At 40.3% G+C, this 25,808-nt stretch overlaps 1 protein-coding gene across 1 annotated transcript in view; it reads left to right on the top strand.

Moving 5' to 3' along the window:
• The first annotated feature begins 1,453 nt into the window (after nucleotides 1-1,453).
• The window catches only part of LOC147900954 (cytochrome P450 750A1-like), a 69,664-nt gene continuing 45,309 nt past the window's right edge, over nucleotides 1,454-25,808 (top strand). Inside the window, exon 1 of the mRNA XM_087376404.1 lies at nucleotides 1,454-2,356. Coding sequence (XP_087232530.1) covers nucleotides 1,454-2,356 — 903 coding nt within the window. The remainder of the gene's footprint in view (nucleotides 2,357-25,808) is intronic.

A 25,808-nucleotide genomic window follows, 5' to 3' on the forward strand; every position in this document is an offset into this window, starting at 1 on the left:
GGGAACACTTAGGGACATATGGGGTAACCTCACCACCTCATCCTCCTTTACAATATTAAATTACTACAAACATGGACTATTAATTTTTATAATGCATAGATGGAGACACCTACATGGAAGGGTGGCAAATTGCATTCATAAAGCCATGGGCCATACACATTCTTGAGTTATACTACTAATGTCACATCCAGCTTAAGGTTTTATTTTATTGAGGAGATATAATATTATACATATAGAAGGGACATTTTTATCATCTCAACATTTATAGGAGTGTATATAAGTTATAAGATCCAATATAAATAGAGGGTTTCTTAAATATACCTTAAACTCATGTGCTATATGGAAGATGTGTTGGAAAAAAGGTATTGTAGTGTTAGGACTTCCTTGAGTGACTTAGATGGTTTTTTTTTTTTTAATCATATTTTATTTCACTTTTATAATTTTATATTGCACTATTTAAAGGCGAGCTCCCCATGCCGTGCCCCTGGTCCTATAACACCTACTAGCAACCGGCTTAAAGTTCCCCATGGCAATTAAACTATTGCACATGCTCTTTTGTCCTATCTCTATAAGACCAGCCTTGTAGCTCCATTTGAAGGCTTGCTAGCACAGCATCTAAGCATTGTGATTAAGGGCCATTTTAGATGTGCTCGAAGCCCAAATGCTAGCTTTCGCACATGTAATTCACATCCAGCAAAAGCCAAGAGAAATGAAGCGGACATAATCCTAGGTTAGCAAATTAGAATTGACAATGAGGTTATCTAACTTGTCATTTCGTGTTTGAAGAAAATGCCATGCGTTCATGGCGTGCACTTCAAACCAATCATTTTACACCAACTCCAGCTCGGTCCCTCCTCCTAAGTCTCATTAATCCTTCTCTAAAATTGCCTAAGGGGTGAGCAACCCCTCCAAGGAATTCTCTAGGCCCATGCTCTCATATTGAATTACTCCACAAGATAAGGTTCCACACACACCTTAGGGGACTTGAGAGTGAGCAACCCCTCTAATGCCCATGCGCTAATGTTGAATTATTGAATGCCTTTGGGAACTTGAGAGTGAGCCAGTGTTCACAGAAAACCTACAAACTATATACAATGAACCTGTAACATTTTCATTTTCACACGTAAAATATATTTTCTCAATTTTGTAAAATTTGCAAAATTGTACGCAATTTAGTTATCTTTTAGCTTTAAAAACGAAAAATTCTCAGGAAAAACCTTCAAATTTCGAAACCTCAAGTTTTGTGATTTGTTGGGAAAAATGTTTTGTGTGAACAGAGTAGTGAGCAACCCTTAAGGAATTCTCTCTTCTCACGCTCTCACGTGGAATAATTCCACGCGTGAGAAACGCTTCTAATGAATTCTCTTTCTGCCCATGCTCTAATTATTGCACGGGATAAAGGTTCCACACACCTTAGGGGACTTCACTTCCTGATCATTTGCAGTAGAGCAATATGGACATTAACCATTGTCTCCTTCAATTGTCGCAGCAACAGATTGCTGCTGCCTTTCTCTTGACCCTTGCTTTCCTTGCCTTCGCCTTCCTTCGACGCAAACCACGAACCCGCTCCTTGCCTCCAGGCCCTCCCGCCTGGCCCTTCATTGGTCACTTGCACCTGCTTGGAACATTTCCCCACCAAGATTTGCTCCGGCAAGCCGCCCGCTATGGCCCCATCATGTATCTTCGTCTCGGCTTCGTCGGAACTGTTGTTGCTTCCTCCGCGGATATCGCCAGGGAGTTTCTCAAAACGCACGATCTTGTCTTCGCTTCTCGCCCAAAGAGTTTCGCGGCTAAGCTTCTAGGCTACAACGGCCGCAATCTTAGCCTGGCTCCCTACGGTACCCGGTGGAGAGATCTGCGTAAGCTCTGTATGCTTCAGCTCTTTAGTCCAACACGGTTGGATTCTTTTAGACCGATCAGGGAGGATGCCGTCCTATGCACGCTTCATTCTATTATGCAAGATTCTGAGCACGGGAAATTTGGGGAGGTGAGTACGATAATGTCTACTCTGGCTACGAACATCATGACTATGATGACCTTTAGCGGAAAGTACGGAACAAACGGTGTAACAGAGTTCAGAGAATTACTGACCGAAGCTTCAACGTTGATTGGATCATTCATCATCAGAGATTACATTCCTTATCTCAGATGGCTGGATTTGCAAGGGTATCAGCGCAGGCTCGAATCTGTATCCAAGAAACTGGATTCATTTTGCCAAAGGACTCTTGAAGAGCGCCGGAGGAAACGCAAGGAAAACGCAGGAAACAATATGCGGGATTTTTTGGATTTACTCTTGCAAAATCAATTGAGTAATCAGGAGCAGCTTGACGATGATACAATCAAGGCCGTGATGATGGTATGCAGACGAAATCTTTTGCCTCTTTTCTAGAAGCCTGTTGGTGGCTATAAATAAAATAAATTTTCTCTTTGGTCGAGCTCAGGACATTACAGAAAAAGGGAGCTCATTTTGGGGCCCTGCAAGAAATTCACTATTTTTTGATTTATTTCTCTCCTAAAAGACCTCAAAAATAGTAAAATACGGAAACGTGGCTCAGAACTGTCAGAAAGGACTACAGAACTGTCAATTTAGAAAGAAATAAGATAATCTTTTGTTTGACTAACACGATTTTGCATTAAATATCTCCTTATAATTTTTTTGGTTTACCAAAGATTCTGCATCTCTTTTGCCGACGTGTGCAGGCCTTTCATAAAGAATCCATCACTGAACTTAGTGATTACAAGTTTTCAAAATATTTACATGGATACCGCCACACTTCCACGATTCATGTTACAAAACGACTATGAGATTGACAAGCAAACTTCGCAACCTGAGAAGCACAAAAAATGGTCGATACTAGTGAGTCACTATCTCAGAAGAAGCGATTACACCATCTTCACATCGACTTAGAAGAACAATATGCTCCAGCACAAAAAAGACAAAAGGATACGGTGCTGAATGCTCAACAGCGGGAAAATATGAGAAGAGAAGGGCTTCAACATATTGACTTATGGTGTGACGGAAGCATATATACAAAATGTCAAGTAAAAAACTCTACACCTCCATTTGTCAATCCCACCACATTACTGAGGTTTGCCAGCGATGGACAAAATAGACTTCTTGGTTATATTTCAGCGCAGTCTGCATTTGCGGAAACGTATAAAATGATGTACCTACAAGAAAAGGGGGCCAAGATGCAGGAGATAGCCATTCGTGCAAAATTGGAGCAGCAGTTGCAGAATGAAATTGAGGAGCATTCAAAGAGTAAAAAAGAGTTGACAAGAGCAAGAAAGAAGAGAACCGTGCTTGAAGACAGACTACGTAGCAGGAAGATTAAAAACATTGCAAATTTGAAGGCTTGGACTGGTGGATGCAAGCAAAGAATTCAGGAACTTGCAAGGTTAGATTGAAATTTATCATTTTGTATACTCAAAAAGGCTCTCAAATGACTATATCTATTTCGTCCATTACCGCAAAACAAGAATGGAGGTGCTGAATGATATAGGCATATTGTGTTGTTATTATAGGAAATTATTGGAGCCTGCAAAAGAAAATATGGATCCGAACCTTCTTCCTGTTAAAAAAATGAAAGGATTGCTTTCTTGTGGTGTAGCAAAAGGTTTGATTGAGGAAAAAAAATACAAAATAGTCAAACGCAATGTTGTAGAGGACTTTGTATCCAATAATCAAGTTGATGGCACTATAATCCAAGAGGCTCTTGATGTTAGTGGAGTTAGCAGGAAGGGATATAGTTCGATTTTCCATGCGATATCCTCAACTTTGAAAGATCAAAGGATTAAACGAGTTTTACTACCAAATCCAGCAACCGTGTGGAGGATGAGAGGTCATTTGAATGAAAGTATAGATGAATTTATTGGGCAATATATCCATATTGAAGAAATATTTCATGATGGTAAAGGAACCACTGTGTATGATCCTTGGAACAATATATTTATAGATCTACAACAACTTCAAAGAAGAATGGTCGAGTTTTATGGAATAACATTTGAGGTGTACAAAGGCATTTTGAAATTTGTTATCAAACTGGATGAGTGTGAGGTTGTAAAGGAAAAGAAAATGGAAAGAGTTACTATTACATTGATGAATGGAGCAATTGATACATTATTGACTGAAGCGAGTTTGAAGTATTTTAGTGTGCAGTCGGAGAAACACATATGGTGGTTAGGCTCGTTCCACGTATGATCATTTTTTGTTTTGTACTTCATTTTGGTCATTGTTTTCAAATCTGTTATAGTAAGGCTTTTGTTTTCTATAATCTGGCAGGTGAAGACAGAAGACCATGAAACACTAGATTGGGTGTTTCACCACACGGAAATACCAAGAATAATCAAAAGACAAGTGTAAGGCGAGAATCTCCATGTTGCAGGAAAATGTGATTTTCAAGTAGAGTGGCACATGGCCGGGGATCTTAAAACACTTAAGTGCATGTATAACATTAATAAAGGAGGCAACTCAAAGTCTCCTTGTCTTTACTGCAAAGAATCAGCTCAAGTAATGGATTCCAAATGGTGGAAGAGAGCACCTAATAGAGATAAAGTTGACCCTGACTTCAAGGCCATTCTGGACATATGTCCCCGTCAAAATGAGAACAAACCTGCACGTTTGGAATTCTGACCTTTTTTTCCTTTTCCATGCTGTTGGAGTTGCAGTGGTGAATCTCCTGCTCTTTCACTAACTTGAACTCTGCACTCTAGGTAACCTATAGATCTGGCAGTGGTAGTAGTCTTCAGGTAGGTTGCAGAGTCTGGATGGAGTGTGCTGGGTAGGAAGGGATCAGAGAGAGAAGGAAAAGGAAGATGCGAGGGTCCTGGTAGGGATGAAAGATTGGGAGGCAGGGGAGGGAAGAGTGGTTGTGGAATTGATTATGAAATCATGAATGGCACAAGTTCCAAGGCATAAAGTGTACCTTTCACATGTGCCAAGTTTCAAACTCCAAGAGATCTGGGTCCCATCCACACATGTGAAAAACGACTACATTCCACACGTGTGGGATTTAGTAGCTGCCTTATTTGTATTTCGCACTTATCTTTTCCCTCCTGTCTAATCTATCCTGTCTCAGCCCTCTTGCCCTCCAGTCTCAGCTCTCTTTCCTCCCTACCCCCCTACTCTACAACATCAGCATCCTCACCAGCAGCACAGGTTCATCCCAGCACAGGGTACTCATCAGTAGCACAGCGCGCCCACAGATAGATTTCAGGTCAGTATTGATGGGTTCTTCCCTCAGTCTTTGCAATCTTCTTGCCTACCATAGAAACAATCCATCCTGCATGGAAATGCATAGACTCACTCCATATTTTATATAGTTGTAAAGACAGAGAAATCACTGTAGGAATGTAGATCTTCAAGTGTGATAATTGCATGTGAGGGTAAAACTATACTTATGGGTTCTTCCTTCACACTTCTTGCCTTCCATAGACTCAATCCATCCTGCATGGACATGCAAACACCTTCAAATGACTGAAGGCATATTCCAACATGCTGCCTCATGAATTTGCAGGAAAACACGAGGAGAAGGCCTTAGGAATTTCAAACAGCCAAAATCGCGTTTTGTTGCAAATATTGAAATGTTGCTTCATCCACCCCTGTCATTCTGGTTTTGTGACTTCCATAGTTATCCATGGCTGTACTCTTCTTGCATAAACTCCATTCATATTGTATTTAGTTGTAAAGACAGAGAAATCATTGTAGGAATGCACCAGCATGTCACTTTAGGTATTTGCAGGAAAACGTGATCTCGACCTGTTAGGAACTTCAAACTCTCCATATCGCGTTTTATTGCAAAATTTTGAATGTTGCTTCATCCACCCCTATGATTGCCTTTTTGTGTCATACCATGTTCTCCATGGCTGTAATCTCTTTCCATTGCTTTGTATGCAGTTTGTCAGAGTGATGGCAAGAACCAAGTCAACTGCAAGGAAAGCTGGCAAAAGGCCAGGGCTTGCAGCAACAATAGCTGGGGCAGGTACCAAGAAATTTAGTGTGCCTCCAAAGGGAAGAGCTGCACATGGCAGGAAGGGTAACCCAATGAGCCTGCTCCAGCAAAAGGCCAAGAGATTGAATCATGGTGCAGGTGTGCTAAGGGAGATCAGGAAGCAACAGAAAGGTATAGGCTTTGCAATCCCCAAGGCACCTTTTCAAAGACTGGTGAAAGAAATATGTGATAGTTGGCACCTTGGATTCAGGTGGAATAGGATTGCCATTCTTTCCTTACAGGAAATGGCAGAGGATTACTTGGAAAAATATTTTGAAGATGCAATGCTGGTAGCAGCCCATGCTCATAGGGTGACTGTGATGGCCAAAGACTTCAACACTTTGTCCAGGGTGAGATGGAGGTATGACAAGCTTGTTCATATTGTGGAATGGCAGGACATAAAGATGAGAGACCTATTATTAATTCCACCTACAAGAAAGTTGAAGGTAGATGAGGTTCAGGTTGTTGAAGTAACCCACTCAAAGAACACCAGAGGGAAGGCTGCTTATGAGGAGTCACTGAAGCAGCAAATAAAAGAAACAAAATCTGTTATAGATGTGGAGACTGGAAAGAGGGAGCTACAGATACATAGACGGTTGCAGAAGCTGGGCCCTAATATAGTTGTCCATATTGAGGATGAATTTTCAGTGAATGATTTTGACTTGACAAAACCATGCTTGGCAGCATTGGCTCATAAGAATGAGTATTGCTCAGATACTATCATTCTTGCAATGCTCTAGTAAGTGTCTATTATTTTACATTTTTTGCAAAACAATCCTCCTTATACCTCCTTTATACCCTACCCTAATTATTTTTTGGTCCTATGCAGCATGATGAGAAGCTGGCTTCACCCCTCTGTATAGCATACAATCCATATTATTGATCCTGCCATTTCTTCTAAGTTAAGAGATGCAAAGGAAACTCCCATCGGTATTTCCAACTGGTTCAGACACTGCAATTTTGAAGCTATCGATGTTTTGCTACTTCCATACCATAACAAGTATGTGGGTGACTGCTTCTTTTAAGATTCTTCTTTAAGATTGAGAACTCTTGTAGCCTTTGATTTCCTAATGCTTTTTTCCTTATGCAGTGACCACTGGAGTTTTGTTTCTATTGACATCCAGTAGAAGCAATGCTTTATATTCAACTCTCTTAAAAACACACACAAAGAGCTGAAATTGTAAGTGGTGTGTGTGCTTTTTGAACTTAAAAATTCATTATTTTGATATCATACTAACTAAATTATATGTATTGTAGTTGTATTAGAAGGCTTCTAGATGCATTGGATCACTATCCTCCTAATGTCTCTCTTTTGGATTCAATAGAGCCAATAAATCTAGAGGTAAAAAGTCGTTCCCTCTACTGATGTCTATTTCATGCTATGCCTTTGAACTTATTGAATAATTTTATTTTGTTTAGATGTTAACAGTTTCTAACATATCTTTCCAACTGTATAGACACCACAACAAGATGATTCAAGTAGCTATGGATGGAGAGTGCTGATCAGTGCCAAATATCTACTTTCAAGCTATTTTGAGAAAGAACAGCTAGACCTTGTAAGAAAAAATAATTTTCATTTAGCTTGAAGATAATTGATAGTGATACAAAGTGTTCTAAATCATCATATGCCATTGCAGATGAAAGAAGATAGCTTCAGCTCAAACTATGTATATAATTTCAGAGCTCATACAATTTGGAAGTTTTTGAGCTATGCCTCCCCCAAACTTATTGTACTAGCTACTGTCGAGTTGGGTGAGAGCTCTAATGTACGAGAAGGTGTCATACACCTTGATGCCACAGATGAAGCTGATGTGGTGCCACAGGAACAAGGACCTAGTGTTGATGAGGAGAAGCCATAGGAGCAAGGACCTGCTGCTGATGTTGTTGAGGAGAAGATGGAGTAGTAGCAAACAGATGCTCCTGGCATAGTAGAGGAGACAATGAAGCAGCACCAACATACTGTACAGGACAGGATGGAGCAACAGAAAACAGATTCTCCAAAAAATGATGATAGGGAGAGCTTGGACCATGTAGAGCAGCCTCTGGATCAAGCTGTACATAAATAGAAAATGGTTGTCAAGAATATGTTCTACATGTACAACTAAACACATTTGTACAAAATTTTACTTGATTGAACACAAAACCTTTGTTTATGGAGTCTGTGTTATCTCAATTTTCAAATTTTCAATGTCTGCATTTTATTGAGCTCTCTCTTCTTTTGAGCACCTGCAAAAAAGCAGTATGAATCAATAGGGTAAAGTAAACTAATAGCAGTGCTTAATGAGACTAGGATAAATCAGATGGTGTATCTTTTTATTGTTGTAGATAAATAAAAGTCGTTTGAAATAGAACCTTCTGTCTCAAACAGAATGTCATTGTGCAATTGAGCTAGGGAGCAACATCCTCTTAATGAGATATTGAGTAGCACATCACCATTCTCAACAACATCAATATCAAGAAGTTTATTTTCTGCACCAAAAGAATCTTCATCTTGATCCATTGGGACTAGTTTTGTGCCTAGCATTCGACTGCGCTTATAATAAAAATAAAAAATAAAATTTTGTGATGCAACCATGTACTTCAGTTGCATAGAAGGTTAGACAACCTCACAAAACACTGAACTACATGTATTCTTATCCCAACCTTTATCCAAAAATTGTGGCATGCATGCTGAACTTGTTGCTTTAACTGTGAACATTGTTTTTGAAACCTTCACTGGAAAGGTATTAAACAAGTCCACAAAAACTGTGAGAGGCATGCATAAAGAAATTTTTATCATCCTTGTGGCAATATTGGGCCTCAGAGCTTTCTGTACTTCTTTGAAAAGCTTGGCCCTATCTGTAACACTAGAATGTGGGTGAGGCCAATCCACTGAATTCCATGCTGGAAGGTCTTGTTTCCTTAACACACCATGTGTGTTAGCATTGTCCAGCAACTGATAAAAATGATCAGTGAAAAATGTACCCGATTGAGCTAGCTCTGTTGCACATCGACCTTGGTATTGTTGTTCTCCTATCGATCCATGCAGAACATCTATAAATCCTAGAATACAATCAATGTTTTGCCATGTCTCATATGATGAAGGGTATAAATCTGAAATAAAACAACACAAGAATGTCAATAAGCAAAGAAAGAAAGCTTCATCTTAAAAATCCATACACCTCGTAAAGAAAAAAACCACAATAGAAAAATATACAATTAGGCTTGTGTTGCGGAAGATCATTTGGATAGTCTCGCAAGACAAGTTCTTTATGCATGTACACATGCTGAATCAAAACTTCTTTCACCGATATCTTCCCTCTGGTGATTTTAAAATCTCGTACTCTTCCCTTCCATGATGCCAAGAAAATGTTTTTTGTCTGGGGTCTTTTTCTTTTGCTAGGTTGCATGAGCACCCATGCTCCTTTCAAAACACTAAACCTTTCCCAAGTTCCTTCCGTTTTGACTGTACTTAAATTCTCTACCGAAGAAATGGAAGAAGCAGGTCGACGGGGTAAGGATGTGTGGTATAATTCTGCCTTCATAGCATTATCATCCACAGAGCGTCTTCCTCAAGAACGGCCATGGTTTTTATTCACCATGGAGACCTTCTGAATTTGTAACAATAGCAAAGTAATATAAACAAGATAACAAATTGAAGTTTCAAGAAAGAGAAAGTGGGCAGACAGACAGTTGACAAGAAACATCTTACTCTACGCCAAACAGGAATCATGGGAGCAGTTTTGTAAAAGAAGAGGCTGCTGCACAATGAGACAGTGGTGTAGAATGGTAGACCTTTCGAAGGAAAGGCGGCACAACATTTCAAAGTTCAAAGGAAGGTGGAAGCGGGAAGGCCCTTGTCAGATAAAATGTCAAACTAGATTCTATCTTCTTGTCCAAAGATCTTGTGAGAATAAAAAACCAATCTCCACATTAATGTAGCACGCTTGTACCTACGTAAAGTATTGTTTCTTTTTTCTATTTTCATGAATTTCCAACGTTACATTGGCCCTCTATTGATTGGTTGAGAGCTTATTTTTCCAAACCGTAAAAGGCCCCAAAATGAGCTGATCCCTTTTTTCCTTATGTGTGATCGCCGTTGGAACGGACACATCAGCCATGACATTGGAATGGGCGATGGCGGAGCTCATCCGAAATCCTCGGATCTTAGAGAAGGCATGAGCAGAGATTGATGCAGTGGTCGGGCAAGGGAGGAGAGTGAAGGAATCCGACATCGGGGAGTTAAAATATTTACAAGCGATAGTGAAAGAAACGCTGCCACTACATGCAGTAGTGCCGCTACTGCTACCACACGAATCCACAGAGGCATGCGAGGTGGGAGGGTACTATATCCTCAAGCAGAAAAGGGTAGTTGTGAATGCATGGGCGATTGCGAGGGATGGGAGGGTATGGGAAGAAGCAGAAGAGTTCGATCCGGGGAGGTTCATGGGAAGAAGGAAGGAGGTAGAAATTGGGTTGGCAGGGCTGGATGCTGGGCTGATTCCATTCGGGGCGGGGAGGAGTTGTCCAGCGTATGCGCTTATAGGGTTGTGCATGGTGCAAACCATGCTGGCAACTTTGATTCAATGCTTCGATTGGGAGCTGCCACCCCTTGACAAGGCCCAACACCTTGACATGCGCGAAGCCTTTGCTCTCGTCCTTCACAAAGCACTCCCCTTGAAGCTCCTCTTCCTTCTTCACCTTCCCAAACCCCTCCTCACTTAGTACCCTCTTGTTCTCGTACCTAGGTGCTCACTTGGAACTCCAAGAATCTATACATCACCATAGCCTAAAGCACCAGATGTCCCACTTGTGAACCCGAGGGAGCTAGTCAGACCATCGCCTCAGTTTGTACACGCGGTTGTGCATCAAAGGACCCTTAGGTAGCTCAATAATCACAGATTTTATGTCACTTGCCCAGCAAAAGCCTCTCAAGTTAACCTTTAAATTTAAAAGTAGAAAGTTGTGTTTTTTCTTACATTTTCAAATATAAAAGCTTTAAAATTTTCAACTTGAAGTTTTGGCATCTCTAAAGGAATACTACTTTTTCTTCTTCAACCCTCCCTTAATCTCATGAGTTTTCCTCCTAGGGCTTAGACCATCAAGGTTATGGCTTTTTGGCCCTTCTAAAGGACTATGCGAAGATGGTTGACATGGTGGGTCCAAAGAACCTTACGGGTTTTCATGTGTAGTAGTCAAGATCACCTTATTAAGAAGGTCATTATTATTTTGAATGACTTTATTTAGCTTAGTTTTCTTGCTATTCAACTACTCTTCCTTTCATTAAAAGAAAGGCCATACTGGTTTTTCTACCTTTGAAAAAGGGTCATTGTTTGCTTGGGTGTAGCCATTTTTGGTGAGGTTCAGGGACTTTTCTATATATGGTATCTTGCTCAATAGAATTCAACAAACTTTGTCTTCAAGTTATAGTACACATTTCAAACTTGAACAGGAGCATAAAAAATTATGGAATAAGGATTTGGAATGAGACCGTTAAAGTTATAAGTGCTATGTTGCATGTGAAGCATGCATCCTAAAGACTATAGGATATAGCAATTATTCAAAAACATCAAAATTTTGTTCTATACATACATGCAACCAAGTAATCATTCTAAAGTACACTACAAGAGCTTCTCTTCAACCCAAGGACACACCTAAATGAGATCATTATGCATGGGTTAATGGGCCTCCAATGTTGTGCTAAAGTGATGCATACCTATTTGAAGGCATGCTCCATAACTTTCTTTTAATTTGTTGAAAACGAAAACGGATTGAAATTTTGGAATCCAAATTATTGGGATTAGTGCATGGTGTTCTTAAAACATTGATAGTTATTGGTATCAGTATCTAGATTCACCAAAAAATGGAAGAAGTTGAAAAAGTGCAATTTGTGCATGTGCAAAGATATTTTAATAAATCCAATAGTATTTACAATTTTGAATTGTTTCTTTTTCCATGCACTTGCTTGCTATATGACTCACAAGCATGCCAAAGTTCATTGCATTTAATAATACACATTATCAAACCTAATAATATGCCCTCTGGCCTATTTGTGTTTTGAAGCATTTTAGGCCACATTGCACTTATTTGGGATATCCAATTCTGCTGACGTGTATCATTGGAGGGAAGAAAACCAACGGCTGAAATTTCACTACTCTCGCGAATTTCAAATTTTCACACCTCCCATCCATCAAATCTTGGAAGATTAAGTACTTACAACCTGTCCCACCTTGCAAACGCCCTACAACTTGCACGCACCTCAATGTGACCTTGTGCAGACTTTGGTTTCCCATTGTCTTCTTTCAGGTAAGTTGTCTTCTATTCTTTGCTTGCCTCACCAGCTAGCTTCTCTGGATGTATTTTGGACTAATCGTGGCCATGGTGTCAATGGAGCTCACCATGGTTTGCAAGAGAAGCAGACAGAGGCTACGAGACAAGAAAGCCAAAAAGCTAGGTCAAGACACAAGGAACACAGTGCGGATTGAGAAAAGCACTGGTACGGTATCAAATCGGCAATAGAAGATACTTTTGCAACATCTGCGAAGGGAGAAACAACGAGAACAAAGAAGAGTCCTTGCAGAGCAACAACAAGAAGTAGTTGCAGATGCACACATTCGATCATTGCCATCGGAGCAAAGAACACGAACACCACAAATATTTTGGGGTAAGAAATTTCATTGAAAATTTGGGGAACTAACCTTGCAGCCCGTATTCTCCTCTTTCAGGCACCACTATTGGTTGACAATGCATCCATAGATTGCAATTGTCTTTTCCTCTCCTTTAGTCCCAAAGGTGTTCCCTTCAACTTTTGTACTCGTTCTATCGGCTTCTCTCGTTCCTTCTCCATAGCACATTGAACTTGGCCATAGATAGACCTTTCCAAATCTTGTTTGCTTTGAGCAAGCTTTTACATTGATTCTTCCAATTCATGTCGCTCCAAGTCCAATGCATGTGGTTTGTCACTGAGTTCTTTGTTTTGCAATTGGAGATCCTACATACTATTATGCATTGCCACAATAGTAATATTTCCCAAATGTGCAAGCTCTTCTGCTTGGGCTCTCTGCACCTCGCTTGCTTGCATAGCTAGTGTTTGAGAATGGTTCAATCGATTGCAATAACCGAGCAATCTAGCATGTCCCTTGCCAACAAACCGAACAACATCATGCATTGTATGAAAAGGAGGACTCTTTTGGGTGGCAGGGTCTAAAGGATACAAGTTTCCATCCACCCAAAGGTCAAGATGATTCTTCCCTTGCAATCGAAGACTGTGGAGCACACTTTGAGGAGTTCCACTATATCCCAAAGAACGTGTGCTTGCATATTCTGCCTCTAGTTGTAGGTTCACATGGTACTTGTTGGATATGTCCTCGAATGGTGCCATGAGTACTTAAAGAGAGGTATTAGTGATGTAGGCTAAAATGTAGGGGAGAGCTGACAAAGATGGAGCAATTAGAGGGAGAGAGTAGCAAAGAAGAGGGAGGAGGAGAAGCAGATAAGGGCAAGAGGAAGAGGAGGAGAAGAGAAGGGCAAAAGGTGTAGAAGGGAGGGAAGGAGCTACTATAGAAGGGAGGAGGAGGGGAGAGATGCTGCAAGAGGGAGGAGAAGGGGAGAGATTCTGCAGGAGGGAGGAGTAGAGGAGAGGGATCCTAGGCGACTGGAGAAGGAGGGGAGAGGAAGGAGGGAGGAGGAGCCAGAAGGAGGAGGAGGGGACGGGAGGAGGGAGGAGGAGGACCAAGATGGAGGAGGGGAGAGGAGGAGGGAGGGGGAGGGAGGGAGAGGAAGAGGGAGAGGGAGGAGGAGGAGGGAGGGAGGTAGGGAGGGAGGGAGAGAGAGGGAGGGAGGGAGAGAGAGAGAGAGGGAGGGAGGGAGATTCGAAATTTGAATTTCAAATTTCAAAAAGTGGCCCCGTCCCCTCATTAATGGGGGGAGAGGTGGGGTCAAATGTGGGCTTAACCCACCTAGGATGGGCTGGTTAGGCCTCTTTGGGACCCTCCAAACCCCTTGCATTAGCCCACTAAGCATTCCCTAATCCATTCCTTATGAGGCCCTTCTGAGACCCCAATTCTCCCCTAATGCTAAAGTTCATAGAGTAACAACCCTACCAACACCTCAAGAGATGCACGCCCAAGAGGCGATGCTCTCTAACCTAAGAAATGGCCTATAGAAAGTAAAACAGGTGCACTGCTTAGATCAGCTAGCTGGAAGGAGGGTGACATTAGCTATGTTGGTGTCCCCTAAAATAGAGGAGAAATGGCTTGGGTGCACAATGTCGAAGATGTTCTCAATCATAAGGACCAACATGGCTCCAATGGTTGAACGTATAGTAGAAGTAATGCACGATCATCCCGATCCAAGAAGTCTATGGGCTTCAATAGAATGCAAGAAAAGGAGAGATAGCCTAAGTGCAAAAGTCATTGCTACAATGATGACATTTTGGCATGAAAATACGAGAGTTTATCCAAATAGAAAGGACATCTGTAATAAGCGGATGGGATGAAAGGTATTTGAGGAGCACATCATACATATGCTAGATACAACATAGGTCAGTGGTGCCTAAAACAGCTCGATGGTTGTTTGTGATTGAGCTTTGGGATAGTTTACTTGTTCTTTTCTTAAACTAGGCTTGGACTAAATGTGATTGTCCTAAACCAGCCCAGTGGTTGGAACATTGTGCAACCATAAGCTGGTTCAGATCAATCGCCAGTGATGTGATTGTCCTGAACCAGCGTGGTTGAACATACATTAGTTGTTGTCCAGCTCAGTGGCATGGTTGAGCATAAATTAACAGCAATATATTGTTATTTTACTAAACCAGCCCGGTGGTCGGAACATCATGCAACCGTGGTTGCTTCAGCTCAATCACCAATTATGTGATTGTCTCGAACCAGCGTGGTTGAACAAACATTAGTTATTGACCATCCTGGTGGTTGAAATTATTGTGTTTCTTAGAACTTAAATTCGTTAAATTTAATTTCTTGCTATTTGGGTCATATACCACTGTTAAATTGTGGCATTCAGAAATGAAAAGCAATATATTGTTATTTTCTAAGGGTGACATTTAGAAATGATAAGCAATATACTTGTTATTGTCTAATATGTGAAGTTGAGATTGTCAAGCTAAACCATCTCGGTGGTTGAAATTGTGACTGTCCTAAACATGTCCTAAACTAGCCCAGTGATTGAAATTATGATTGTTCTAAACTAGTGTGGTGGTTGAAAATTGTTTTGCTTCATTATATACTTTAATTAGCCATGTTTTGTATTTTTTTAGTAGTAGCAAAAAGGGGGCTCATTGTTCTAAAAGAGGGCTTATTGTTATGTTGTTCTCACATGTTGGGTTAGCAAACGGAGTTGTATCTCAAGTTTGTGGATCAAAATCTAGATATTTCAATAGGGTAGATGAGCTTTGAGAATTGTAAGCCCTAGTACATCAAGAAACTCAAAGATAGTAATGTTTGTTGTTGCAAAACACACATAAACTTTGACCTAGCCTAGCAAGCTATGAATGATTTAAGATCTAGTCATGTTGGAGCATTGCTCCATGGGGATCGATGCCCATGCCTCCCCAATGAATGTGCAGTCTATAGGCCACCTGCATCCTCATCATGTGTTGCAAGGGAGGGCAAGTTTTATAACCTAAGGTCTCTGTGGGAGCCAGTGGTTTGTCCAAAGGGAAATCATGAGTAAATGATCTTCTTCAGCACATCTTGGAGGTCTGTTGGCAAGCTCAAAATCTTGACTGCACCATCTTTACTAATATGAGCATTGGTGTATATGTCTAGAATATCCTGCCTCTTCCACTGATTCTCAAAAAAGTGTGCTTGTGTACTGCCTTCACGTTCACCTCTTGCACCATATATCCTGGTGAAGTTTTGGAGAGAATCCAAATTGGGCTTTTGAATAGCAAGAGAGGAGCTCCCATATGTCATGATTTCAAGATCAGGGGAGGAGGGATTGTGCTGCAAAGGGGGAGGAAAGATTGTGTTAGGAGCTCCTAGACTATGTAGGGTCCATTATGAGAGGAGCAAAGTTGCATTAATTCATTCGAAAAAAAAAATTGATTCAACAAAACACGAAAAATCGCAATTTTTTTGAATTAAAATGAATCTAACAATTTTTCCTAATTTATTCATACAAATAAACGATGTTATTTGTATGTATAGACATAGTATAAACTTGAAACAATTGTTATTTTTGGTATTTGTACAAATACATCTAGCTGTATTCTTGAGCCACCTACTTGCCTACCTACCACCTCCTGCTTGCCTACCTACTACCTCGTGCTTACTTCCATACTTACCAACTCTCATCATAGATACCTTATTGCACTTTACTTCTGTTATAGTTGTTTGTTAGTAATTAATATTTCTCTCTCTCTTGTTTTGTTTAGGACTGGCACTCATCTTAGGAGAGTTGTGTGTTGCAATCTTTTTAGATTGTTTAATATTTATTTTGTATTGTATTTAAGTGTGTAGACAAGCTGGCACTCATCTCTCTTGCGAGAGTTGTGTGTTTCAGTCTGTTTTAGTCATGTGTTGGAATTTTAATTATAATATAAATAATTATCTTTTACATGAGGCTGGCACTCATCTCTCTTAAGAGAGTTGTGTGTTGCAGTCTCAGTTTGTATAAAAATGTTTATTTGTAGGAACTCTTGGACTGGCACTCATCTCTCTTAAGAGAGTTGTGTGTTGCAGTCCAAGCTTAGTGATGTTTTCATAGATTCTTATTCTGGAACTCATCTCTCCCTTGAGAGTTGTGTGTTAAAGTATTAGTTTAGAGATGTTTTCAAGCACTTAGTCTGGCACTCAACTATCCCTTGATAGTTGTGTGTTGCAGTCTAAGTTAGATATCATGCAACGTTGTCTTAAACACTTAGTCTGGCACTCAACTGTCCCTAGATAGTTGTGTGTTGCAGCCTAAATTAGAAATCATGCGATGTGCTTTTAGACACTTAGTTTGACACTCAATTGTCCCTTGATAGTTGTGTGTTGCAGTTGAAGCCTAGTGTTAGATAGTGAAGTCCATGATTAGGTTATACCTAGGTCATTTTTTGTGTTTTGATTATCTATAGTATGTTACATGATTTGAGCTTGAGTTGAGAGGTTATACCTAGGTAATTTCTTAGACTTCTTGCATTGTTAATTGCACTACTTGCATTTCTTAGATTTCTTGCATTGATTTTCTTATTGCACCTGGCACTTAATTCTTTTTTGAGAATCGTGTTATAGCTTACTGCATATGAGATGGCTCACGTAGGTGAGAAGAGGAAGCGTCAACAACCTAATCTCACAAAGTTACAGAGGAAGGCGCTAAAAAACAAGAATGTACACTTCTTAATGAATGTCGATCAGGACGTCATTGAGACAGCTTTCCAAAATGGTAAAAGCGGTGTACAAAATTTGGTGAGGACAATGGTAGAGCATGGAGGGACTACACCTGCAACCCACTTGCTAGCATATCTACATCACCTTGATGTATGGATATACTCCTCGCATTTATTGGTGCTTCTCCTTCAACCATCTCATCAACCTCAGTGCTCACATCTTGTTGATTTGCACAATTTCTTATTAGGGTCGGATTAACCACTTTCTTCACTTTCTCTAAATATGATTTGCATAACGGAAGAACATCAAATGGAGTGCATGTGCAAGCTCCAACGTCACTGCCTATTCTGAGAAAATATTGCTTGATATGAGTAGAACCACTTGTGAACTTGTGTCCACAATATTCACATTGCAAGAAAGAAATCAAGGCATGTACTTTTCGTATCTCGTCACGTATGACCAAATCTTTCTGCGCACAATGCTTTTGAAGTTTCCAAAAACATCATGAGTCTGACCTATGATGACGTTGTCATCCCCCATGACCTACTGACAATTCCAGACTTTGAGAATGTGACTATTAGCTACCATGAGGTGGCCTGCTAAAAGAATTGATGGGAGAGGGCCGAGTGGATGTCCCATAGCGAGATTGGAGGGCATGTTGGCTACCATGAGGTAGCCTACCTATCCGAGCTCATGCTCACTACAAACTCTTGTAGCTAAGCTGGACTCATCTGAATACATGGATCTCTGGCTACTCTCTGATCCCAAGGACCTATGACTAGACATAGCTATTACATTGACTAGAATAGGCCTGCATGTCTAGGCTCATGCTTGCTATAAACTCTTGTAGTTAAGCTGGACTCATCTAAATACCCTGATCTCTAGCTACTCTCTAATACTAAGCACGAGAAAAAAATAAAGCCAAAAAGAAAAAAGTGAAATTGATATGCGTTGAATTGACAAAACTAATTACATGAAAATATTGAAATTAGTCAACATGGTCCGAAATAGGATGGATTTTTTGTTAGGGAGCTTTAGGATCTCATTTTGAGTTCCTAAAATCTCTAATGAGGATTTTTGTTTTGGTCTTTTTTCTTTTGTTTGTGGGAGTTCTAGGTTCTCTTTATTGAGTTTCTTCGATCTCTTGTGATACAAATATTTTAAATATTTATGTGTTAGAAATTTGTTTGTGGGAGTTCGAGGATCCCCTTGTTGAGTTCCTTTGATCTCTTGTGATATAAATTTATTTGTGAGAGTTTGAGAATCTCCTTATTGAGTTCCTTAGATCTCTTGTGAGAAATATGCTTGTTTTGGTCTCTATGAAATTGTTTGTGAGAGTTCTAAGATCTCCTTGTTGAGTTTCTTACATCTCATGTGAATATTTGTTTGTAGGAGTTCTAAGATCTCTTTGTTGAGTTTCTTAGATCTCATGTGAATAGATTTTTGTATGTAGGAGTTCTAGGATCTCCTTGGTGAGTTCCTTAGATCTCTTGTGATAAATGCTATGAAGTTTGTTTGTGGGAGTTCTAGGATCTCCTTGTTGAGGTTCTTAGATCTCTTGTGAGGATTTTTATATGTCGGAGTTCTAGGATCTCCTTCTTGAGTTCCTTAGATCTCTTGTGAGAAATGGGCTTGGTTTTGTGTCTATGAAATTATGAGATTTGTTTGTGGGAGTTTTAAGATCTCCTTGTTGAGTTCCTTAGATCTCTTGTGAGAATTTTTATATGTGGGAGTTCTAGGATCTCCTCATTGAGTTTCCTAGATCTCATGTGAGAAATATGATTTTATTTTGTGTTTGTATTCTCACACTTTCTTTGAATGAATATGTAATATTCTTTCAATAGAATGTGAAAGAATACAAAGAGTTTTAAAGTGTAAGAATTGAAAATTTTAAAAGTTATTAGATGAGTTTTTTCATTCTTACACTTTCTTTTGAATGAATATTTAATATTCTTTCAATAGAATGTGAATCATTTTAAAAGAGCGTGATTGAATGACAATTAATATATTGCATGCTTGAATGTGTTTTTCAACGGATATATGTTGTTTTTTATAAAATGTGTATTGCAATTTGTTTCTATTGTATACTCAAATTAGTTTTTTTGCAATGTGATGAGGTGATGCCTTGCATGAGACAAATAATCAACACCATCCTTGATAAATATATCATGGATCATTGGCCTCAATAGCCTAAGCCTAAGAAAATGTGAAAAAAAGAGAGAATGTGGAATGCAAAAAAGAGGGAATGCGGAATGTTGAAAAGAGGGAATGCAGAATATGAAAAAGACAGAATGTGGAATGTGGAATGCAGGAAAAAGGAAACGTGGAATGCAGAATGCGGACTGCAGCAGGAAAGAGGGAATGTGGAATGCAAAATGCAAAATGCAAAATGCAGAATGCAAAAAAGGGGGGAATGAAGAATACAAAAAATAGAGAATATGGAATGTGGAAAAGAGGAAATACGCAATGTGAAATGCAAAATCCAAGAAAGAGGGCATGCGGAATGCAGAAAGAAGGGAATGTGGAATGCAGAAAGAGGGAATGTGGAATGCAAAAAAGAGAAAAAGAGGGCATGCAGAAAAGAAGTAAAGAGGGAGGGAGAAGAGAGCGAGGAAGAGAGGGCAAGGAAAGAAAAGAGAAGGAGAAGAAGATGAAAATAGAGGAAAAGAGAAGGGAGGGAGATGTAAGAGAAGAAAATATGAGGAAGGGAGATGGAAGAGAAGGAGAAGGAGAAGAGAAGAAAAGAGAAGGACATGGAAGAGAAGGAGAAGAGAAGAAAGGATAAGGGAGGGCGATGGACAAGAATAAAAGAAGAGGGAGAAGGAAAGGAGAAGAGAAGACATTAGATATGCTCATTCTCCGCTAGTGGTAATCTAGACAAACTAAACCTATAGATTGACATTCCACTAATTTTATTGGTTGTAGTAGGATAATGGCAAAAGTGCAAATGCACATGTGAGTTTAGGATTCCTTGTGCATGTTTTCAGGTCATGGTATGAGATGGGCACCACTGCCATTCTCCACTGGTGGCATTCTCCATAGAGATTGACACAATTCCATATGATCTCTACACAGCAGAGAGAGTGATCACTACATAGAAGAATGCACATTTGAGTTTAGGATTCCTTGTGCATGTTTTTAGGGCATGGTATGAGATTGGCACCACTGCAATTCTCCTCCACAGAGAACACAAATCCATATGATCTCTGCACATGCGAGTTTAGGCTTCTCAATGCCATTTCTTAGGACCTAATAAGAGATTGGCACCACTGCCATTCTCCACTTGTACAAATGTTTACCCTACTATTCTAGGAGGGGTTCCAGTGATCATAGGAGAGTGGTGTCCTATTGCATTCCACATGTGAGTGGAGACATTGATCACTACATAGAAGAATGCACATGTGAGTTTAGGATTCCTTGTGCATGTTTTTAGGTCATGGTATGAGATTGGCACCACTACCATTCTCCAGTGGTGGCATTCTACATAGAGATTGACACAATTCCATATGATCTCTACATAGCCAAGACAGTGATCACTACATAGAAGAATGCACATGTGAGTTTAGGATTCCTTGTGCATGTTTTCAGGTCATGGTATGAGATCGGCACCACTGCCATTCTCCACTGGTGGCATTCTCCTCAAAGGTTGACAGAATTCCACATGATCTCTACACAGCGAATACAATGATCACTAAACCTGTAGATTGACATTCCACTAATTTTATTGGCTGCAGTAGGATAATGGCAAAAGTTTCAATGCACATGTGAGTTTGATGATCTCATTGTCATTATGTTGTTGACAGCATGAGATTGGCATCACTGCCATTCTCCACTAGTGGTAGTGCCAATGCACATGTGAGTTTAGGATTCGTTGTGCATGTTTTCAGGTCATGGTATGACATTGGAACCACTGCCATTCTCCATAGAGATTGACACAATTCCATATGATATCTACATAGCGGAGACGGTGATCATTACATAGAAGAATGCACATGTGAGTTTAGGCTTTGCCACTAGTGGTAATCTAGACAAACTAAACCTATAGATTGACATTCGACTAATTTAATTGCCTGCACATGTGAGTTTAGGCTTCATAGTGCCATTTTCTAGGGCCTAATAAGAGATTGGCACACTGCCATTCTCCACTTATACAAATGTTTACCCTAATATTCTAGGAGGGGTATTCCAAGGATCATAGGAGAATGGTGACCGATTCCAATCCACACGTGAGTTTGAGGATCTCAGTGTCATTATGTAGTTGCCTGCATGAGATTGGCATCACTTCAATTCTCCACTGGTGGCAGTCTAGATAAACTAAACTTGTAGATTGACATTCCACAAATTTTATTGGCTGCAGTAGTATAATGGCAAAAGTGCCAATGCACATTTAGGATTCCTTGTGCCATTTTTAAGGTCTTGGTATGAGATTGGCACCACTGCCATTCTCCACTGGTGGCATTCTCCACAAAGATTGACACAAATCTATTCTCGAGTGGTGCCAATCTCTTATTAGGCCCTAGAAAATGGCATTGAGAAGCATGCACATGTGAGTTTAGGCTTCTCAATGCCATTTTCTAGGGCCTAATAATAGATTGGCACCCTGCAATTCTCCACTTGTACAAATGTTTACTCTACTATTCTAGGTGGGGTATTCCAGTGATCATAGGAGAATGGTGTCCGATTCCAATCCACATGTGAGTTTGTTGATCTTAGTGTTATTATGTAGGTGCTTACATGAGATTTGCATCATTGCCATTCTCCACTAGTGGTAATCTAGACAAACTAAACCTATAGCCGTCTCTTCGCAGCCCTCCTCTAACCCTCAAACATTTTGGAATGGGCCCTATTCTACTTCTCAACGTAGAACTTCCAATCAGCTTTGTTTGCCCAGCTGGGTTTAGCCAACCCCTTTGATCTACGATGCTTCAAGACCAAACCCATGTGCTCTTGCATATAGTCCTCATTAAACTCCCAATTTGGTGGGTTAGGGTATTTTTGAATTAATTCATTGATGACCGCCTGCTTCTTTAGTCATCTTGATATCGCCAATCGGTAGTAATGCCGCTCTTGAAGTGATGGCTCATCAACCGCTCATGGTGGCCATCAGTGCTTTGCCCTTTCTATCTTCTATTATCTCCCCGGTAGCTGTGATTTGATAGGAGAGATCCCCTGATAAGTAAGGAGGACTGATGGTAGCAGAGTCAGAAGGAGTGGAAGCTGTGCGAGCACTTCCAGAGCGAGGAGAAGCAATGGAGTAGTAGAGGGCAAGGGACCTGACTAATACTGTGTCTCCAGACCAAGTGGAGACCTATAGGAATGTGAGTGTGCTGACTCGTCTACATCTCCCAAGTCAGCATAACATAAGCTGCCCTTCCTACTCTTCCTTCCCTTACGAGAGGCACGCACAGGTGATGATCCCTTGGTCGAAGGGGCACGAGGGGACGACTGGGCAGTATGTCCACCGTCGGTGTAGGGGAGGGAAAGGATAAAGAGGGAAAGGATAAGCATATGCATAAGCATAAGAGGGAAAGGAGAAAGAGGGCAAAAAGAGAGAAGAAGAGGGAAAAAGAGAGAAGAAGAGGAAAAAAAGGGAAAAAAGGAAAAGAGGAGGGAGAAGAGGAGAAGAGGAGGGAAAAGAGGGGGGAAAAGAGGAAGAAGAGGAGGGAAAAGAGGAGGGAAAAGAGGAGGGAGAAGAGGGAAAAGAGGAGGGAAAAGAGGAAGAGGAGGGAAAAGAGGAGCATATGTCTACTTCTCTTATGCTCATGCTTAAGCAAAAGCATGAGCATATGTCTTCTTATCTTATGCTCATGCTTATGCTTATGCATGAGCATGAAAGAGGGAAAAGAGAGGGGAAAAGAGGAGAAGAGAGAAGAAGAGGGAAAGGAGAAAGAGGGAAAAAAGAGAGAAGAAGAGGGAAAAAGAGACATATGCTCATGCTTATTCATGAGCATATGTCTTCTTCTCTTATGCTCATGCTTATGCTTATGCATAAGAGGAGTTTTATGCATAAGCATAAGAGGGAAAGGAGAAAGAGGGAAAAAAGAGAGAAGAAGAGGGAAAAAGAGAGAAGAAGAGGGAAAAAAGGGAAAAAAAGAAAAGAGGAGGGAAAAGAGGAAGAAGAGGAGGGAAAAGAGGAAGAAGAGGAGGGAAAAGAGAAAAGAGGAGAAAAGGAGCGAAAAGAGAAGCATATGTCTACTTTTCTTATGCTCATGCTTAAGCATAAGCATGAGCATATGTCTTCTTATCTTATGCTCATGCTTATGCTTATGCATGAGCATAAGAACATGAGCATGAAAGAGGAGAAAAGAGGGGGAAAAGAGGAGAAGAGAGAAGAGGAGGGAAAGGAAAGAGAGATTGGAAAAGAGGAAAGAGGGAAAGAAAGAGAGAAGAAGAGGGAAAGCAAAGAGGAAAAAAGAGACATGCTCATGCTTATGCATGAGCATATGTCTACTTCTCTTATGCTCATGCATAAGCATAAGCATGAGCATTTGTCTCCTTCTCTTATGCTCATGCTTATGCTTATGCATGAGCATAGCATATGTCTCCTTCTCTTATGCTCATGCTTATGCTTATGCATAAAATGAGTCTTATGCATAAGCATAAGAGACGGAGACATATGCTCATGCTTATGCTTATGCATGAGCATAAGAACATGAGCATGAAAGAGGGAAAAGAGGGGGAAAAGAGGAGAAGAGAGAAGAAGAGAGAAAGGAAGGAGAGATTGGAAAAGAGGAAAGAGGGAGAGAAAGAGAGAAGAAGAGGAAAAGTAAAGAGGAAAAAAGAGACATATGCTCATGCTTATGCATGAGCATATGTCTACTTCTCTTATGCTCATGCATAAGCATAAGCATAAGCATGAGCATGAGCATATGTTTCCTTCTCTTATGCTCATGCTTATGCTTATGCATAATCATAAGCATAAGCATGAGCATAAGAGAAGGAGACATATGCTCATGCTTATGCTTATGCATGAGCATAAGAGAAGGGGGAAAGAGAGAAAAAGAGGGAAAGGAAAGAGGGAAAAAGAGGAGGAAAGAGATTGAAGGAGAGAAGAAGGAAAGGAGGGAAAGCATGAGCATATGTCTACTTCTCTTATGCTTCTGCATGAGCATAAGAGAAGGGGGAAAGAGAGACGAAGAGGGAATCGAAAGAGGGAAAGAAAGAGGGAAGAAGAGGGAAAGGAAAGAGGAAAAAAGAGGAGGAAAGGGATTGAAGAAGAGAAGAAGGAAACAAGGGAAAGAAGAGGAGAGAAGAGGGCAAGTAAAGAGGAAAAAAGAGACATATGCTCATGCTTATTCATGAGCATATGTCTACTTCTCTTATGCCCATGCATAAGCATAAGCATGAGCATAAGAGATAAGCATAAGCATAAGCATGAGCATAAGAGAAGGAGACATATGCTCATGCTTATGCTTATGCATGAGCATAAGAGAAGGGAAAAAGAGAGAAGAAGAGGGAAAGGAAAGAGGGAAAAAGAAGGAAAGAAAGAGAGAAGCAGAGGGAAAGGAAAGAGGGAAAAAGAGGAGGAAAGACATTGAAGGAGAGAAGAAGGAAAGGAGGAAAAGAAGAGGAGAGAAGAGGGAAAGAAGAGGAAAGAGAGGGAAAGAGAGGGTTCCTACACCCATCACTACAAGACAATGAAAATAAAAATAATAATAAATGGAAAAAAGAGGAAGAACTTACCTGAAATAGTGCATCCCACTCGATGTTGTGGACTGGCCCTACAAAAGAGAGGAAACATACCATTTTTCAAATAAAATGTTAGAGGAAGGAGGAGATTACAAAAGTAACTTTTTGAAAGGAGGAGATTGAGGAGACAAGGAGAAAGAGAAGGAAGAGAAATACAAAAAAGACTAGAAGAGGTGTCTTCTTTCTTTCTTGAAATCTCGTTTTTTGTTCCAATCCTTTGAAAACAAGCATGAAAACTAGTTTACAGGTTTAGCAATACAAGGAGAAGTACTCACAAAACTAAAACTAACAAACAAATAACCTACATTGTTAAAACAGACTCACCTCTTGAAAAACTTCCTTTCAAGAAACCAAAGAGGGAAAAGGTGGAGAGGGAGCACAAGAGCTAGGAGAAGGGTGAGGAGTGGAGAATAGAGTGGGAGGTTGTCGAAAATAGGTGGAAGGTCATCGAAAATAGATGGGAGGAGAGATTGCCTTGCTTACTTGAGAGATTAGAGAGTGCTAAAGAAAGCATTGCACGTCACGTCGATTTTTGGTTTTAACCCATAGCATTGCTATATAGCGATGTTTTTAATTAAAAGCGTCACTATATAGTAATGGAACAGAGCAAAACTCGCTATATAGCGACACTTTAAGACACTTTTTGTTCTAAGTTGAAGGGAGGATCATAGATGCTATTTTATAACTGTTAATATATTTTCTTGCAACTTATGTTGTGATTTTACAAGTGTAGATGGAAGGGATGAGTGGAAGCTCGTCCAATGATGAACCAATGCCTAGGAGCACAAAGTGGCTTACGGAGAGGTTATACTATCATTGCACT

The sequence above is a fragment of the Dipteris shenzhenensis genome, chromosome 6, assembly GCF_047967505.1.
Source record: "Dipteris shenzhenensis isolate YYH24624 ecotype China chromosome 6, Dip_SZ_1.0, whole genome shotgun sequence".
Taxonomy (NCBI): Eukaryota; Viridiplantae; Streptophyta; class Polypodiopsida; order Gleicheniales; family Dipteridaceae; genus Dipteris; species Dipteris shenzhenensis.